Source organism: Cynocephalus volans, chromosome 15, assembly GCF_027409185.1.
Source record: "Cynocephalus volans isolate mCynVol1 chromosome 15, mCynVol1.pri, whole genome shotgun sequence".
Taxonomy (NCBI): domain Eukaryota; kingdom Metazoa; phylum Chordata; class Mammalia; order Dermoptera; family Cynocephalidae; genus Cynocephalus; species Cynocephalus volans.
Genome location: NC_084474.1, coordinates 37123441 through 37142630, shown reverse-complemented (window position 1 = coordinate 37142630; position 19190 = coordinate 37123441). Strand labels below are relative to the sequence as shown.

General features: G+C 40.3%; 1 protein-coding gene across 1 annotated transcript in view; it reads left to right on the top strand.

Annotated features, from left to right (window-relative positions):
• The first annotated feature begins 214 nt into the window (after positions 1-214).
• Positions 215-19190, top strand: part of ZNF704 (zinc finger protein 704) — a 204421-nt gene continuing 185445 nt past the window's right edge. The window contains exon 1 of the mRNA XM_063079674.1: positions 215-658. Within this exon, the coding sequence (XP_062935744.1) occupies positions 215-658 (444 nt within the window). The remainder of the gene's footprint in view (positions 659-19190) is intronic.

The following is a 19190-nucleotide window of genomic DNA, read 5'->3' as shown; positions in this document are numbered from 1 at the left end:
CGCCGGCGTCCCCGCGGGCCGGTCCAGCGAAGGCGGCGCCCGCGCCTCTGCAGCCAGTGGCAGCCGCCAGCCCGGGGAGGCGGCTCCTGCAGCCCCTCGCAGCCCCGCGCGCCGGGCGCCTGCGGCCACAGCGGTCGCCGGGGAAGGCAGAGGAGGCGGCGGAGGTGACCAACCGTCCGGCTCCGCGCCGCGGCCCGCTGCCCCGCGCTCAGGCATGCAGGCGCGGCGTCTAGCCAAGCGCTCCAGCTTGGGCAGCCGCCGGGGGGGCGCCGCGCTGCCCGGCCTCGCGCCCCCGGCCCCGGCCCCGGCCCCGGCTCACGAGAGCTGGAGGCCGCCGCTGCCGCCGCCGCGCAGCGCCGGGACCGGCCCCCCTCGGGCCGCCGGGGCTGCGGCCGCCTCGTCGCCGGTGCTGCTGCTTCTGGGCGAGGAAGACGAGGACGAGGAGGTTGGGAGCAGGCGGCGCAGGGGGCTCGGGCGGGTGGCGGAGAAGCCCCGAGGGGGCACGGAGGAGGAGGAGGACGACGACGAAGACGACGACGAGGAGGTGGTCGTCGAGGTGGTGGACGGCGACGACGACGACGACGACGGCGAGGAGCGTTTCGTGCCCCTCGGACCTTGCCGCGCGGTCCCCAAGGGCCCGGCCCGGGGCGCGTTGAAGGTGCGTGCTGGGCGCGGTGGCGCGCGGGGGACCCGCCGGCCCGGGCCCCGGGGCGAAGCGGCCGGCTGAGGCGGGGGACCGGCGGCCGTGGACACCGGGCCGGGAGGGGTGTGTCAGGCGGCGCCGGCGGCAGCGCGGGGCAGGGCGAGGGAACTGTTGGTTTGCCGGCGCCGCGGGCCCCCCGCACCTCTCCGAGGCCGCCTCTCCTCCTGTCCTCAAGGGCCGGGTCCGGTTTGTGGTCTCGTGTGGGTGCCAGAAAAGGACGCTTCTCCCCGGAGGGTGGGGAACTTGGAGATGGGACCAGGTAGGCGCCGGTTTGCGCCCTGTGGGGACCGGCGAGGTAGGGGCAAGTGAGATTTTATTCTCCCCCCCAAGAAAGCAGGGTTGTTCCCCTCTCCCTATTTTGAGGGCTGTTGGAGCTTATTGAAACTAGCGAGCGGCTTCTCTTGTCCATCTCTCAACACCTTTTTTCACCCAAGAACAATTGTTGATGAGTTTCCTTCACAGGCGCCTGTGGGGGGACCGGTAAGGCCAGTACAGCAAAAACCAAACCCCTGGTCCCACATGCATTCTGCTAGCAGCTTTGGGAATTGCTCCTCGCCCTCCCATGTTTCAAGTCGACAACGTTTAGCATTTGGGGTTTTTCCCCTCCTCAAAATTGCAGATGAGAAAAAAGAGGAAATCGGAAAAGGTGGGAGGGAGACTTGGCATTTAAAATGGATGTGAGTTTCTGCGGAGAATTCTAGCGAAGTCCCCTGTGCGCTGAAGCACCGAGAGATCTTTCCGTTTGTGTATCTTCAGGAGATAAGGGGTTTATTATTACACAACTGACTGGCTGGGCTTTCAGGCATGCGATTGGACAAAGCAAACCACGTTGAGGTTCATGCACGGTGTATGTTGCTAAGAAGTTTTGAGGGCAGCAAGTGGTAGGCGATGGAGAGAGTGATTTTTCTCAAGTGATTCTTAAAATCAACTGATAACTATTTACCAGAGTTTCCAGAAGGTATGTTACTCGTTCTTCAGGAAGGAAAAAAAAAAAAAACATAAGCAAGTGAATTTAATAGATAAGGACAATTTAAAAAATCTTTTGGGGCTCACAGAACAAGTCAGTTGCTCAAAGCTTGAAATTGCATTTCCAAAAGGTATGTTAAACATCAGTAGTTAGAATAGCCCGGAATAGAGGTGGACAGATTTTTCCCCATAGACCACCATGGTAGTACTAGCTCTAGGAGTGAGAAATTTTCAGCGAATAGTCATTTGGGATGATAGTTTTTGACAGCTGCATGTTGGAATCCAAACCGTGACAACACTCATTACCATGGTCTACTGAAAAGCCTGCATTGTATGGGCTACAGGATATAGCTGTATTTGGAATTTAGTCACATGGTGTCCGTAACACTGAATAACAAGAGTAGTGACTCCTTAGCATTTTTGTCCAGAAATACTGAAAATATGTTTTGTGGTTTGAATAGTGATTGCACAACTTGTGATAGAAGCATTAATAATAATTTATACTCTGTGATCAAAGCAAACCCCATGGAGGAAAAAATCAAATCTATAAAAACAGAATAACTAGGGTGTGATCATTCACGTTCTCAAAAAAGATTTTTCACATCTCCAAATAAATTTCTTTTAAATTCTTTCAAAATGGGCTTCATTTTATAACACTTTTATTTGCCCACAGTTTGTGGTATACTTTTATCTTTTATCTTTTTTTTTTTTTTTTTTTGCTGCTTTAAAGACATCTTGACACTGCACCTGAAGAGATTTTCTAATATAACAAGATATAGCAGGATATATAACAAGAATAGAACAAGATAACATTATTATAATGCATATAAGAATGTCAATATATATATTCATGCATTCATTTATTCAACTTATTTATTGAGTACCTACTATGCTAGATGCTGTTCTAGAACACAGCAGTGGGCACTTTCCTGATGCTCACATCTAGAACAAGGAGTCATAGCAACAGTCAAACAAACAAACAAATAAATAAATCAAGCATGGCACTTCAGATTGTGATATATGCTATGTTTGAAATAACAGTATCTCAGAGTCCAGGAGGAAGAAAAGAAAGCTCTATGGGGAAGTCTTGTCTGACGGGGACAGTTGATCCAAGATCAAAGACATTTAGCATGGGGAGATCTTTCCAGGCAGAGGGAATAGCTTAGAGTGGAAGGAGAAAAAGCTTAGAGTGGGAAGGAGAAAAAGCTTAGAGTGGCTGGAACTTGGTATGAGATGTGACAAAGAGTCAGGTAGGGGCCAACAACGTAGAAAAGGTGGGCCTTTTTAAAGTAGAGTGTGAAATCTTTGGAAAGTTTTAAGCAGTAAAGGCATGCAGGGTGGTTTGTGTTTTTCAAAAGATCATGCTGTGTGGAGTACAAAGTAGCAGAAGCAGGGCGTCCAGTTAGGTGGCTGTCACTGCTGTAGTCCAAGGGAGAAGAGAGGGCAGCTTGGACTAGGATGGCAGAAGTGGAGTTAAAGAGGAATGGACAGATTCAGGATCTTCTGTGAAGATCAATCTGTGGGAACTTGCTGATAGACCCTGTGATGGGGATGAAGGAAAGGGAGGAATCCAGAAATCCACGCCATGGCGTAGAGCTTGGTTAGATGTGCCATTTCCTGAGACTGGGAAAACTGGGAGAACAAAAATCAGGCATTCTGTTTTGCACACAATTAGACCTCCAAGTGGAGGTTGGAGTTGGGCAGATGGCTGTAGGATTTGGGGCTGAGGGGAGAGGTCAGGGCTAGCGAGAGGAACTTGGAATCATCAGCATGTTGATGTCCCTTAAAGCCTGGGGACTACCAAGGGAGGGCAGTGGGCCAAGAGAGGAGAATCTTGGGCACAGCACTGTCTAAGTTTGGGTTTAGGAGGAGAAGCCAGTGAAGACGGTTGAGAAGCAACACCCAAGTAAGTAGAAGGAAAACCAGAAAACGTAAAGCTCAGCAAGCCAGGAGGAGAAACAGTTCCAAACAGTGGCAGGAATGAACCGTGTTGAATACTACCGGGATATTGACGAGAAAAAGAATAGAGACTTGTTCCATTTGATGCAATTATATGGAACTTGTTGGTGTCCTTGACAAAAGAAGTTTCTGTGATGTGAGTAGAGTTGGCTGAGCAGCAAGTGGGAGGTGAGGACATAGGGACACATGTAAAAAACTCTTTCGACAAGTTTTGTCAGAAAGGAGAACAGAGAGAAGGGGGGAGTAGCTGGAAGGCATCTGTCTAGGTTTTTATTTTAGGATAGGATGCAGTAGGCTCTAATGACTAGAGCATGATGGGAATTATCTGGAAGAGGGAGAGTGTATTTGTTTTCTATTGCTGTGTAACAAATGACCACAAACTTTTTGCCTTAAAACAGTTCTCACGGTTTCTATAGGTTAGGAGACAGGGCTTGGTTTAACTGGGTCTGCTACTAAGAGTCTCACAGGGCTGCAGTCAAGGTATTAGGTGGGTTCAGTTCTTGTCTAGAGACCTGACCAGGTAAGAATTCACTTCCAAGCTTACCCGAGTTGTTGGCAGAATTCATTCCCTCACATCTGTAAAACTGAGGGTCCCAATTTCTTGCTGGCTGTTACCTGGAGGCTGCCCTCCGCTCCTGGAGCCCCTCTCCCCCACCCTACCCTCACTTCCTGCAGTTCTTTGCCACATGGGCCTCCTCCACATGGACTCTTACTTCATCAAGCCAGCAGGGACAATCTTAGAGCCTGCCTGCTAGCGGGATGGAGTCTTGTATAATGCAGTGTAATCACAGCAGTAATCCATCATTGGCATATTCTTTTGGTTAGAAATAAATAACAGGTTTCACCCCCACTTAAGGGAAGGGAACTATACAGGGCATGAGTACCAGGAGGTGAGGATCATTGGGGGTCACCTTAAGGAGGAACCAAAGATGCAGAGAGAAGAGAGATAACTGTGGGAAGAAAGTTTTTATAAAGCCATAGAGGAGGGGATCTGAAACCAAAGTAGAGGGTTGCCTTTGGGACCTTCCTTCCATTAAATTGGAGAGAAGGTGGAGAAAACGGGTTCAGATGTGGGTATATTTTCGACACTGGATGGGGTCAGATAAAGTAGTGCTTGTCTGATGGCTTTTCCCCCCCATGCAGCAGAAGGGATGGTCATCAGCTGATGGGAGGCATGAGATAGCATTGTGGGAGAGCAGGAGAACAAAGGAACTGGGAGATGAAAGAGTTGCCAGACAGTATCAAGGACCCATGTGAGGTCTGTGGTTCTACATCTGCAGTGCAAGCAGTCCATCAGGGTGTGTGATTTTCCCAACTTCATTCCATTGCCTCATGCAATGAGTAACAATAAAAAAAATAATCTTAGCTAATATTTATTGAGTGCTTACCATGGCCAGTACACATCTAAGTGTAGCATCTCATTAAAACTTCATTACATATTCATGAGTCTTTATCATTATCAGCCTCATTTTACAAAAGAGATAAGCAACTTATTTAAAGATACACAGTTATTAGGTGGCAGAGCAGGGTTTTGAACCCTAGGCAGTCTGGCTCCAGAACTAGCACCCTCATGCATTACACTACATTGCCTCTTGTAGAGAAGTGGAGAGCTGGATTCAGATGACTTTAAGAAGCCTTTGGTAGGGATTGTGCAGCAGACACTGAATTCCAATTTGCTAATGAGTATGTGTCTGCAAATGGTCTGTGTTGGCTCAAGCAAGAGGCATATGCTTAAGATACCAGACAGAGTTGCCATTCACTGAATCATAGACTGCTGGAGTTGGAGGGGAAACAGAAATTATCTAGTAATCCAACACCCTCATTGACCATTGAAAGCACTGAGACTAGGAAAGGTGGAATGCCTTGTCTGGGCAGGGCTGCTAGCAAGTTAGGTGGTGCCAGGATTAGGGCCGTCATTTGCCAAGCCCAAGTTATCACTTCCTGGGTTTGTTTCTTATGCTTAGGAATGATCTGAAGTTTACTCCCTTAGGGCTGTGGCCAGAAATGGGCAACGATTTCCATTTCATATGAACCAAGTGCCCATAATTGCTGGTGTGGTGCTCATGGTAAACTTGCATAGAAGTCAGCTCTCAACCAGGGCCTCTTCTCCTTCACCAAGATTTTATTACTAGTTGACCATGGAGTGCCTCCTAGCACAAGCATTACAAAAAAGAAGACAAAAAGCAAGAAGTCAAGCCCTGCTCTGAATCTGTTTACCTCCTGCCCATTAGTAAGAAGGAGCCAGAGACAGCCACAGCCCTATGCATGCTTGATCTTTCAAAATGCTGGAGCCCTATTCATTAGTAAATCTGTCCCAGTCAGATTAATGTGTCCTTCCACCTAAGAGGGGTATGGAGAGAAAGGAATGGGAGCCTTTTCCTCCCCACTTCAACGAGCAACATCAGAACTTCTGACCTGCATTAAACAACCAGTCTCATCACAATGACTTCATGTAATGTTTGCCAAAGTCAAGGAAATTTGACTTTTTAGTTGCCCCGTACAATCTCATCTTTAGGTAAATGCATGGTTTCCTTTAGACTTTCTGAAATATTTGAGAATACTTGGAGACCCTCATAACCAACCTTCTGGCCTAGCCAAATTTATGTTGTTGAAATAGGGATGGTTTTCTTTAGGTTTGCTGCCAATGTTTCTGTTCATCCCCTCAATTAGATATTTGTCAAGGCCCACTGTTTACCAGGTTCCTGATACACATGTGGGAAACAGTAGTCAATAAGGCCTACCCTACTTCCACTTCCAGGAATCCCACAGTCTAACACATTCCTGCCAAGTTGTCCATAAAGTAGTTGGAAATCCCTTTTCCTCTTTAGCCCTAATAAGATCAAGATTAGATCTGCCCCAAGACTTTACAGGGATACCACAATTTGGGACATAATTTTGATATATACCTTAAAACAATTGTAGCTGAACAATCTATGTGAAGAAGATTATGTGGTTGGGCCAGGAGGTAATTCCAAATAGCTAGGAAAAGGATGAGTTTAGATCACTGAATTTGGCAAATAGCCTTAATTGCTCTTATTTGCTGGATGTAATGGAACAGCATATAACTCTGAAATAGATGTTAGTGGAATTAGAGGGATTAAATTCTTATACTTCATTAAAGATACTGTTTTAGAAAATCCAGTGTTAGAATTTATATGTAGGGGAAAGAGGCTTGACTCTAGAGTTTTGGAAGACAGTCTGTAAATTTTGGGTAAGAACTTTGCAGTAACTTATAAGAGGGTTTCGTTCATATTGCAGACCACCACCATGGAGTCTGGAGGTGCAGAGGAGTAGCAGGGTTGCCCATGCACTGCTCCATGAGGGCTGACTTAGGGAGCCTTGTTTTCATGCCACACCCAACTGTTGCCAGTGGCACTCTTGCTTTTCTTAGGTTCTTGTCATAGTAGAAGGTTAAATGAAAGTTAAATCTCCCTGATTCAGACTAATCGGTGATGGCTAGTCAAAATAAGTGAATGTCAAGAATGCTGCAGCATTTTAAATTAAATCCAGTTTTTAAAAGGCTATGTGCCCTGAAATGCCATTTGCTAAAAACTGCAGACAAGATAATTTTAGTCCATTAATGTGATCTTCATTGTGGGTTCATTAGTAAGATGCAAGAGAACAAGCTAGAGTCAGAGCAGGCGATCTGCCAGCTACTCCCCACCCCACTGTTACCTCTTTGTAGATCAAGAAGCACTGTAGCTTGGGCCCTGGGTTCAAATTCTAGTTTCTGCACTTGCTAGTTGCATGGCCATATCAAGTTACTTAATGTCTCTATGCTTGCGTGTTATCATCTGTAAGATTGGTATAATATTATTCCATTGTTGGCTAGTTATTGAATATGGCCCAGAGACTTCTCGAAATTAGAAGTAGATGTCAGTTTATTTCTTTTATGTTTTCAGAAAGGAATCGTTTGCATAATTTTGTTCAAGGCTCCAAAGTCCTGCAGTTATTTTGACTGTTAGAACCTCCTCCTTGTTCCGTTCTACCAAGGTATTTCAGAGAGCTGCTTCCTGAAGTGACTGTGTTCATCTGAACTCTGTGGTGTTCTATCATAATATTTGGTGAGCTTTAATCTTCCCTTTCAGCTCAGGAAGCCGTGAGTCATTTATCTACTTGTGCAAAGGGACAGAGACATTCTATCTCTTATGTTAATCAGTCTGTTCAGATCTATAGCTCTTGTATTGGAGAGAGCTTGGCTACTATCCAAAAGGGTAGGAAGAGGCTTACCACACACATTGAGTATGTGTTGCTGAAAGCTGCTGTGGAAATAAAGTGATGTCACCTTCCACCTCTAACTTGCATGTGGCAGAGAAACTCTGAGGTGTGTGCTTGCCCTTCCCACCCTCCTCTGTGTTGGTGTCTTGGACTTGTGGTACTTGTGTTTGGTGAACGGGTCATTCTTTGTGATTTGGGTAGATGAGGATGGGTAGCCAAAAGTGTACCTCTAAACTCTTGTCTACTTGCTTCTCCTGTTAGGGAGAAGTCCAGAAGGGGAGAAAAGGACTCTGTGGTTCATCAGCTTTGGGGAATTCCAGTTAAAAATAGATATACATTTCCTTTTTTAAGCTATAAAATATTTTAAATGTAGAGGAAATTGGAAGAGTAATGTAATTCCCATATACCTGTAAAGAAGTCAGTGACTATATGTGCCAAAGGCTATTTTGAGTTTCTAATAGGGTGAGTATAGGTCATGATATTTACATACTTATTGGACAGCAAAAGCCTTTTTTTCCTTCAGGATACAGTTTGGGAAATACTGGTTTATAATTATTTTCTCAATGAGAAAGCCATGGATAAGTGTCTTATAGCTTGGGATAGATCACTAAAACTTCATTATTAAAGAAATCAATTGTCAAGCAAATTTCACAAGCACAGCAAGGGGTTAAAGTACTGTTATGGGTCACATAAGCTTTGAAATATTTTTCCTCCTAAAGCTGATAACTTCTTTAGTATCTAGTTTCTAAAAAGAGTATTTCATGTGGTTAATTGTCACTTGTTAGCCGTGAATACCATCCTTGTTTGTGAAGTTTAAAAACTGGTAGAGAATGCTACGTTGCTTGATAAAACAGGCTCCATGATGGGGAGGACACAGAAGGGTATGAGAAGTGTTATTATAACAGAATTAAAAGTGCCAAAGGAGCAGAAAATGACAAGGTGTTCATACCCAGGAAGTGTATTTAATAATCTGTTTTCCACATTCTAAAAGAAAAAAAGTTGAAAACATCAGTACAGTCTAAACAAAAAGAACATATAAATTTACTGGGATACTAGGATTGACACAGTTTCTGTTAACAACACTATGACTATTACAAATAAAGAGGTTAAGCACTTGAGAGTGCTGAACGCCCATGCTCTTTACTGGGCATTGTCCAACATTTATATCCATATTACTCAACAGTTAATGCATTATAATTTATAAAGGGCCCTAATAATTAACCACATTTGACCCTCCTGATAATCTTGGGAGGTGGATATTATTATCCCCATTTTATAGATGTGGAAAATAAACCTCAGAGAAGAATGGGGCAGTTTCTGTGGAAAGAAATGTAGATGAGGTAATTTTATACCAAATGACATAGATATTTGTCAAACATTTTAGAAAACAGTTGGGACTAACAGATTTTTAAAAAATAATTGGAATTGGTACCTAAGCAACAATGGAAATTTAAAGGAGAGAAGAAACTTTGTTTTGGAGTAAATGATAAATTAAAACAATGTGAAATACAGTTTTTCATAGGTTGTCATAAATGCTTGTATGGAGCTTGTACATGCTTTGCAAGTCAGCTCTTAAGACCAAACATCACTAATTTCTGTTAATTTGCGTTAGGATCCAAAGTTTAAAGGACAATTTTTTAATGCAAGTTTTTGAAAATGTTTTCAATTAGCATGTTCACATACTTTCAACTCAAAACTAGTCTAACAAAATGTTAGAAAAATTGTGGGAATATTAGAATAAGGATCTTAGAATTTACAAAAATGAATATGTGAAGAATATCTACTTGAAAGAGAAATAGTTGTTTTTCATCATAAATTAGTTCCAGTAAAAATTCTAAGTAAAGGGGGGGGGAAATGGACAACTGAACTTATGTAAACACCAAATAGTATGGCATCTTAGGGTGGGAAAGAGTGCTTGATAATAAGAGAAGAGACACTTGAAGGTTTGAAATGACCCAAGGTAGGGTCTATGGAAAGAGAGCAGGGACTGCTATTTGCGTTTTTTCTTTCATGAGTACTTGATGGATGTTTAAGAGGTTCTGAAAATATGCTTTTAGCTGTCTGCTGGCTAACAGCAATTCTTTTAGCGCTTAATTTCTATTCTAAAAGAGATCTCAACTCCCTATATTGGTTTTTGTCAGTTGAATTTTTCTCACAATCTAGCATAGAGGTTTTTTGGGAAAATTATTTTTACTTTAAAAATTATAATAGAAATGATGTAGTTTTCATTGCTTGTAAACTATGCCTATCTTTATGTGTTAAAATTGAGATACCTCAAAGATCTTGGTTCAGTTCTGTGACAAGGTGATGGTTTGATTGTTTTTTAAAACTTTTTTTTTTTTTTTTACCATTTTTTTTCAATTGCTTGGCTATTTCATTGAACAAATATTTACTGAGCTCTTACTCTTTGTTAGCTCCAAGGACACAGAAGAAAACCAGACTTAGGAAGGGTCCCTGCGCACATTCTAGCTGGGGAGACAGTAAACCTTGTGGGTGGTGGTGTGTTGCTGAGATGGGAATGTATACAGGAAGAAAAGATTCAGGTTGGAAAGGGGAAGCAAGAGTTCTGTGTGACCTATGTTAAGTTTGAGATTCCTTTTAGCCCTTCAAATGGAGATGTCAAGTAGGCTGGAGCTCAGTGGAGAAGGCAGAGCTGGAGACAGAAATTCAGAAGCCACGGGCTCATAGATGATATTTAACGTGATGAGATTGGCTGAGAATACTCTTTCAGTCAGCAGCTTTATTGTAATATGACTCATATCAGATAACTCTCCCTTTTAAAGTATACAATTCAGTGTACTTATAGTACATTCATAGAGTTGTGCAGCCATCACCACAATCTAATTTTGGAACATTTTCGTCACCCCTAAAAGAAACCCTGTACCCATTAGCAGACACCACCCCATAGTCACTTGGATCAACTGTACTAGTGTTTTATTTTGTTTTTTCAGTGCCAATAAGTTTTAAGTCATTTATTGCATTTTTTTCAGGAAGAAAAGAATGGGGTGGGGGTTAACATGTTTTAGAAAACACTAGGGGAAGTGAGGGAAAGGAAGAATCCAGTACAGCAAAATCAACCATCTAGTGAGGGTGCCCCAGTGATGGGGTTCCACAGCCCAAGGGGCGGTCAGTCCCCTGTAGTTCAGGAATAAGGGAAAGAGGTCAGAGAAAGGACACATGAGGGCCCTTATTTTCCTCTGCTATGCTTCTTTATTGTAAATTCAAGAAAAAGCTTTGGTTTCCGGCAGCAAACATAGAGTTCAGCTACACCGAATCTACATCCTGTTAGATAATCCTGTGTCCACTTTTACATCGGTTTCTTGCGTCAGCAGAAGAATTAATGAGTGAATGAGACAGACATTTTTCTTTCTTTTCTCAGTCTTCCACTCCAAGTTTCCACTCCACCACCCACTCCTTATTTCCCTCTACCCTAGGATTTGAGAATTGTAAACAGATTTGGTCCCTACAATTTGAGCAGTGTAAGTGTTTGACATAAACATAATAAGTAAGGAATGAAGTTCAACCAGAGGGGTATGGATTGGAAATGAGGACTAGAGAGTTCCTCATTTATTCAGGTTTTTACGTAAGTCTTTTAGAATTTAGAGTCATTCCAAGAATTAGATATGTATGTGTGTCTTGTTATTTTGGCCAGCAATAAGACAGAAGTCAAATTTTCAGGACAGAAGTTCTTGTCCAAAGTAGGAAATAAGGGAAGGAGCATAACTAGAGAATGAGTAAAGACCCGTGCATTGTGAAAAGAGGCACCCAAGCTTATATTTCAGATCCTTTGCCTTGTTTAGAATCTTTTGACAAAAATGCTTTATTTTTCTTTCAATACGAAAAGAAGTTTGTAAAGAATAGATATTCTAAAACAACATGAGAAAGACCAACATATTATATTTACACAAACTTGACCACACAGCAGTCACCAAACCAGCAACCTGTGAAGTTCTACAAAGCTCAAATAAATCCAAACACTGGAGGGGGTGTGGGAAATTTTTTTTTTTTTTTGGGGGGGGAGGAAAGACTAGACCGAGGATTGGACCGACATCACCCAGTGTGTTCTATTACATTTGCCGTATTATAACACACAGACAATGGTCAACAAGGTAGGTTTGCACTGATCTCATATATTGCCAATAAAACCTTTTTTCCATTAGTTGTCTGGACACTGTTGTCACCACTGCAGCAGAGGACACTGGCCCTGGCACCACAAAGCAGCTCTTATTTAGAGAGCCATCTGGAAGCCACACAAAAGTACAGAATTTAGAAAAATTAAAGATTCTAATTTTTGCTTCAAACATACATCCCCAGCAACATGGAGGAGTACAGAAGTTTCATTCTTAAAGTTTTTCTTACCCAGCTATCTTGAGATTTCTGCACATCTATATGCAGTGTAGGCTTAGCCTGACCCAGTGAAGGAGGGCTCTTGTGTGGAAAGTGAGCCAGTGTATCAGTATTAAATGTTTGGATCAGGAATCCTTAACAGTGTGTGTGTCTGTGTGTATGTGTACAAGCCTCACTTTCCTTGTTTCCACTCTGACCCTTTCACCATCCTTGACCTCTTTTAACCTCTCTTTATCACCTCCTTTTCAGGCTTATTTCCTATGCAGTAGGAAGAGGTAAAGTCAGAATTGTTTCGTGGGGTCAAAGTATTCCTGCTGTGTAGATCTGGAGCTGCTGCTGACTTATTTCTGATTCTTCTCATGTAGCTGAGAACACAGTGTAAGAATGAGGACCTCTTGGATTAATGTATTGAAAAACACAAAATCAAAATGTTTATGTGAAGGAAAATAAAGAAAAAAATTAAAGTATAAAGCATCATTCATACATAGGCTATTGGCATCCTGGGGGAAGCATCATCCAGGTTAGAGCTATCCAAGGGAGCGAATAAACTCATATTAGGCCAGAGTGTCATGGGAGTGAACCCTAGGGGCAGCAGGCCTGCAGCTATTACCCCAACACCCCCCCTTCTCCTTCTATCACAAACTATCACTTAAGATAGTACCTAGCACCCTGTGCCAATAGTGGGCCATGGTGAAGACAAGATGGGAAAAACCCCGTTCCATCTTGTGTGATAGATTCTCTTCCACACAAAGTGGAGGCTTTTTGAGTCTGTGAACTGGTCTCATGTTTTATCTTTTCACTTTAGCACAGGAAATATATCACTCTTCAACAGGAAAACAACTTCCCTATCCAGGCAACTTTCTTGCCCTAGAACCTAAAACCAATGATTAGAGATAATGAGGGATATCTCATAATGTTGATAGAGTCAATTTACCAAGACATAAAAATCCTAAATATTTATGCACCTAATAACAGCTTCAAAATATATGAAACAAAAGGTACAGAACCCAAGAAAAGAATAAACAAATTTATAATTATAGTTAGGTATTTTAATTACTCTCTCAGTTATTGATCAAATTGATTGCAAAGAAAAGTAAGAATATTGAATATTTGAACAATACTGTTGACTAACAATCTAATTAACATTTATAGAACACTACACTGAACAATTTACAAATAAGCTTTCTTTTCAATTGTACAATGATGCTATATACTTAGGGGGGTGGGGCAAACCAAGTCTTAGTACATTTCAAAGGATTGAAGTCACATGGAGTATATTCTTTGACAACAATGGAGTTAAATAGAAATCACTACCAAAAATTTTACTAGAAAATCCCCAAATATTTGAAAATCAATCAATAGTTTTCTAAATAATCTACTCATTAAAGAATAAATCATAGGGTTAATTAGAAAATAGCTTTAACTGATTGAAAATGAAAAATGTATCATAGCAAAGTTTGTGGAAGTTAAATCAGTGCTTAGAGGGAAATGTGTAGCTGTAAATTATTTGCCTCATCTTCCATCCAAAGGAGATAGAAAAAGAAGAAGGAAATAAAAAAGATATAATGTAAAATCAGTGAAATAAAAAGTAGACCAACAACAGAGAAAATCTTGAAACCAAAAGCTGATTCTTTTAGATCAATAAAATTGGTATACTTCTAGCTGTACTGATTTTAAAAAGAGAAATCACAAATCACCCATGTGAAGAATGAAAGAAAGGATATCACTGCAGATACTACAGACTTTCAAAGGATAATTAGGGCATATTACTATATGTTAGTAAAGGACTTTATGCCAATAAATTTGACAATTTGAATGAATGGACAAATTTGTTGAAGTACGTAAATTAACAGCTGAAAACACAAGAAGTAACAGGATATCTAAATAACCTACCATTCGTTAAAGAAATGGAGTTTATGATTAAGAATCTTTGCACTAGAAAACTCCAGGCCTGGATGGCTTCACCAGTGAAATCTATCAAGTATTCAATGAAGAAATATTACCAATCTTACAAAAAACCTTTACCAAAAAAGAGTAAGATGGTATCTTTCCAATAAATGTTATGAGGCCAGCATAACCTTGACACTAAAACTATACAATGACATTACAAATAAAGAACATTGTAGACTTTCATGTAAAGAGACAAAAAATACTTAACAAAATATTAGCAAATCAAGTGTAGCTATATAAAAATGTACAATAATACATTATGACCAAAGTTTTTTTTTTTTTCTTCCAGAAATGTAAGGTTGGTTAAATACTTAAAAATCAATTGGTGTAACTCACTATATTAGTAATTTGAAAGGGAAAAGCCACATGAGTATCTCAATAGATGCCAGAAAAAGCATTTGACAAAGGTCAATACTCATTTATGATTTAAAAAAAAAAAAAAACTCAGCAAATTACAAATAGGATGGAAATTCCTCATACTGATAAAGTATGTATAAGAAACCTATAACATCATACTAAGTAGCAAAAGATCATCTCTTCTACCAATATTGGGAACAAGGTAAGGATGTCTGCTCTAACCCCTTTGTTCAACATTGTCTTGGAGGGTTTAGCCAGTGTGATAAGGCAAGAAAAATAAATGAAAGGCATAAGGTTAGAGTAAATTTTCCTGTTTGCAAATGGAATAACCATATACAGAGAAAATCTTCAGGAATCAGCAAAACTACTAAAATGAGATTTTAAAAATTCCATTTGCAGTAGTATCAATAATGAAACACTTGGGGATAAAATTAATGAAAAATGTACAAAAAAGATGCGTGACATCTATAAAACATTGATGAGAGCAATTAAAGAAGACCTAAATAAATTAATTGATATATTGTGTTCAACTAGAAGACTAAATATGGTTAAACTGTCAGTTCTCCAAAAGTTGATTTATAGATTTAGCACAATTCCAGTCAGAATCTCAGCAGGACTTTTTGTAGAAATTGACAAGCTAATCTCAAATATATATGGACATGCAAAATAACTATATTAGTCAAAATAATTTTGAAAAATAAGAACAAAATTGGAGGGCTTACTCTACTTGATTTCAGCATGTACTGTAAGGTAAGAGTAATCCACACCATGTGTTCCTGGTGCCACAGGATAGACAGATCCACGCATTGGAATAGAGAGCCCCAAAATAGACCCAAACAGAAATGGTTCAACAAAGGTAATGAAGAATTTCAGGGGAGAAGTCTTTTTCACTAATGTCACATAAAGACACCCCATACAGAAGGGAAATAAAAAAGAAACTCAACTACCCCTATCTTGCATCAAACACAACAATTATATCAAAATGGATCACAGATATAAATGAAAAAGCTAAAACTTATAAAGCTTCTTGAAGAAAACAGAGGAGAATATTTTTGCAACGTAACAGCAAGCAAAAATTTTTTAGTCAAGAACCAGGTAACACTAATTATAAAAGAAAAGAATTGACAAATTAGACTTTATCAAAATTTTTTAAAATGTTGGCTCATCAAAACACACATTTAATGGAATAGAATAGAGAATCCAGAAATCAACCCACACACTTACTGCCATCTGATCTTTGACAAAGGCACCAAGCCTATTCACTGGGGAAGGGACTGCCTCTTCAGCAAGTGGTGCTGGGATAACTGGATATCGATATGCAGGAGAATGAAACTAGATCCATACCTCTCACCGTATACTAAAATCAACTCAAAATGGATTAAGGATTTAAATATACACCCTGAAACAATAAAACTTCTTAAAGAAAACATAGGGGAAACACTTCAGGAAATAGGACTGGGCACAGACTTCATGAATACGACCCCAAAAGCACGGGCAACCAAAGGAAAAATAAACAAATGGGATTATATCAAACTAAAAAGCTTCTGCACAGCAAAAGAAACAATTAAAAGAGTTAAAAGACAACCAACAGAGTGGGAGAAAATATTTGCAAAATATACATCTGACAAAGGATTAATATCCAGAATATATAAGGAACTCAAACAACTTTACAAGAAGAAAACAAGCAACCCAATTAAAAAATGGGCAAAAGAGCTAAGTAGGCATTTCTCTAAGGAAGATATCCAAATGGGCAACAGACATATGAAAAAATGCTCAACATCACTCAGCATCCGGGAAATGCAAATCAAAACCACATTGAGATACCATCTAACCCCAGTTAGGATGGCTAAAATCCAAAAGACTCTGAACGATAAATGCTGGCGAGGCTGCGGAGAAAAAGGAACTCTCATACATTGTTGGTGGGACTGCAAAATGGTGCAGCCTCTATGGAAAATGGTATGGAGGTTCCTTAAACAATTGCAAATAGATCTACCATACGACCCAGCCATCCCACTGTTGGGAATATACCCAGAGGAATGGAAATCATCAAGTCGAAGGTATACCTGTTCCCCAATGTTCATCGCAGCACTCTTTACAATAGCCAAGAGTTGGAACCAGCCCAAATGCCCATCATCAGATGAGTGGATACGGAAAATGTGGTACATCTACACAATGGAATACTACTCAGCTATAAAAACGAATGAAATACTGCCATTTGCAACAACATGGATGGACCTTGAGAGAATTATATTAAGTGAAACAAGTCAGGCACAGAAAGAGAAATACCACATGTTCTCACTTATTGGAGGGAGCTAAAAATTAATATATAAATTCACACACACACATACACACACAATCCGGGGGGGGGGAAGAAGATATAACAACCACAATTATTTGAAGTTGATACAACAAGCAAACAGAAAGAACATTGTTGGGGGGGGAGGGAGAAGGGAGGGAGGTTTTGGTGATGGGGAGCATTAATCAGCTACAATGTATATCGACAAAATAAAATTTTTAAAAAAAACACACATTTAAGAAAATAGATTAATAAATTAATTTTATATTACATAAATTAATAGATTTAATAAATTTCCTATGCTATCACTTTTATCTGGGGATATCAAAACATTGCATTCATCTAGTGCTTACTCTGTACCCACTGCTTTGCTAGGTGCCAAGAATATACTATTAAACAAAGATGTGGTCCTTCTGGAATATTCAGTTTAGTGGAAAAAACAGTCAAATAAACCCTTGACAACTGCAAGGATAGGGGAGGTACAGGACACATATTATAGTTTTCACTTTACAAATGTAGAAACCTGGCAGTGGTTAATAATTTGCTAACTTGCAAAGCCGGTCTAAAGCTCAAATTTGCTGCTCCCCTCCCTCCCTTTTACTGGTTTCTGTTGTTCTAAGCAAAGGAAGTGGAATTTTAACCTTAACATTAGTGGCTAGATGAGGTAGTAACTTATATTCTGATTTTAATTTACTGTGAAGAGAAATAGAATTGTAGCTATTTAAGGAAATTCTGTTTTAATGTTGCTGTCTTAAAAGCCTCGCTTGAAAATTAGTTTTCAGTCTAGGATGTCAATGTCAAAGTTAGCCAGGTTTCTCTAGTTATATTTTCTTGCAGTGCAGTGCTCATTTGGGAAGGAGAGCCCAGCTCAGGCAGTCCCTCTAGTCTTTGCTTTGCTAAGTATTTTTAGTGTGTCCTTTTTTAAAAAAAAAGTTGATAAGGTTGACAGGAAGGTGCTGCTGGGGAGTAGAAGTAGAGAGAAATAGAGGACTTGGAGCATATCACTAGGGAGAGAGGCTTTAATTTTTAAGGTAGACATATAATGGGAAATGAATGATATTGTCCTTTTTTTAACCCTTGGATTTGTGACAGCAAAATACTGATGATGTCTTGTGTTTTTACAGTGATTTACACTCTTAAGTGTCCTTTCATGTACAGTACCTCATGCATTTCTTATAATCCTTACACTCATAATTATTTCAGTTTAATCACGAGGCAACCATGGCTGTTGAAGCTAAATAACTAATTTAAGATGACTGAATATATGACTTTGAATTCTTTCTTTCTCAATTTTTTCTTTGTCTCATCCACCATGTATTTGTAGGTTTTCATGTTGTATCTTCTGGTATGACTCATCCTTGCTTTTAGTCTTCTGGTTACCCATGTCAAACAAGTGATACTCAGCTTGCTTCCCAGTGACTTCCAGGCTGTCATCACTGGTTCCCCTTCCCCCAGAAAACACACATTGATTCTCATTTCTCCATCACCATTGGTGGCACCGGTAACCCGATGAAATACTCATATAGGAGTGAGTGCTCAGTAAACGTTTAAATGAAGAGGAAATGAAAGAGCAAACTTGTCATTATACGAACACTCTCTGATGACATTCCCCTGTCACCTTTCTTCCCTGTACCTCATCTGTCACCAAGTCCTTACTAATTTTTTCACCACATTTTCCCCCCAATAATAATTTCTTGCTTCTTGTAGTTTCCTCCTTTCTGCCCCCATTGCCTCCTCATTTAAGCCTGTTTTCCACAGAACTGCTAAAATAATTGTGGGTTTTATGTAACGTTTTCTTATTAAAGAAACAATACTTGTAGAACATTTTATAGTCCTGGTAAGAAAAAAAGAAGGAACTAATAATCATCTGGAATTTTACTCACCTTTCACAGATTCTTGCTGTGTATATCCTTCCAGACCACAGGAATGATGACACTTACAGGGAGAGCCCATATCTAACAAACTCTGTTCTTGGTGATTTACCTTAAAACGAAGAAAGCAAGGTGGTAATACTGCTTGAGTAGCCAAAATAGATGTAAAAATACAGCTCTTATACTGGTTTAATTCAAATCAGTAAACATTTATTCAGGGCCACAGTATGCAAATCACTGTGCTAGGCACTTTGGGGCTCAAAGATAGAAATGATTATTTTAATTTCGAGGAATTCACAATCCAGTTAGAAACACAAACCCGTTGCCCTATTCACTCTGACTTTAAAACTCAGTCCAAGCAAATGTGGTTGTTTTCTTGGCCCACAACAAATTAAAAGTTGGTAATTTGTGGAAGAGGGTACATCCTTTACTAACAGTCAGTGTCCTAAGAGCAGCAAGCATGGAACTGATGTTGATAAAGGAAGTGGAATATATATCTAGAAAATGGTACAAGTTGGCACAC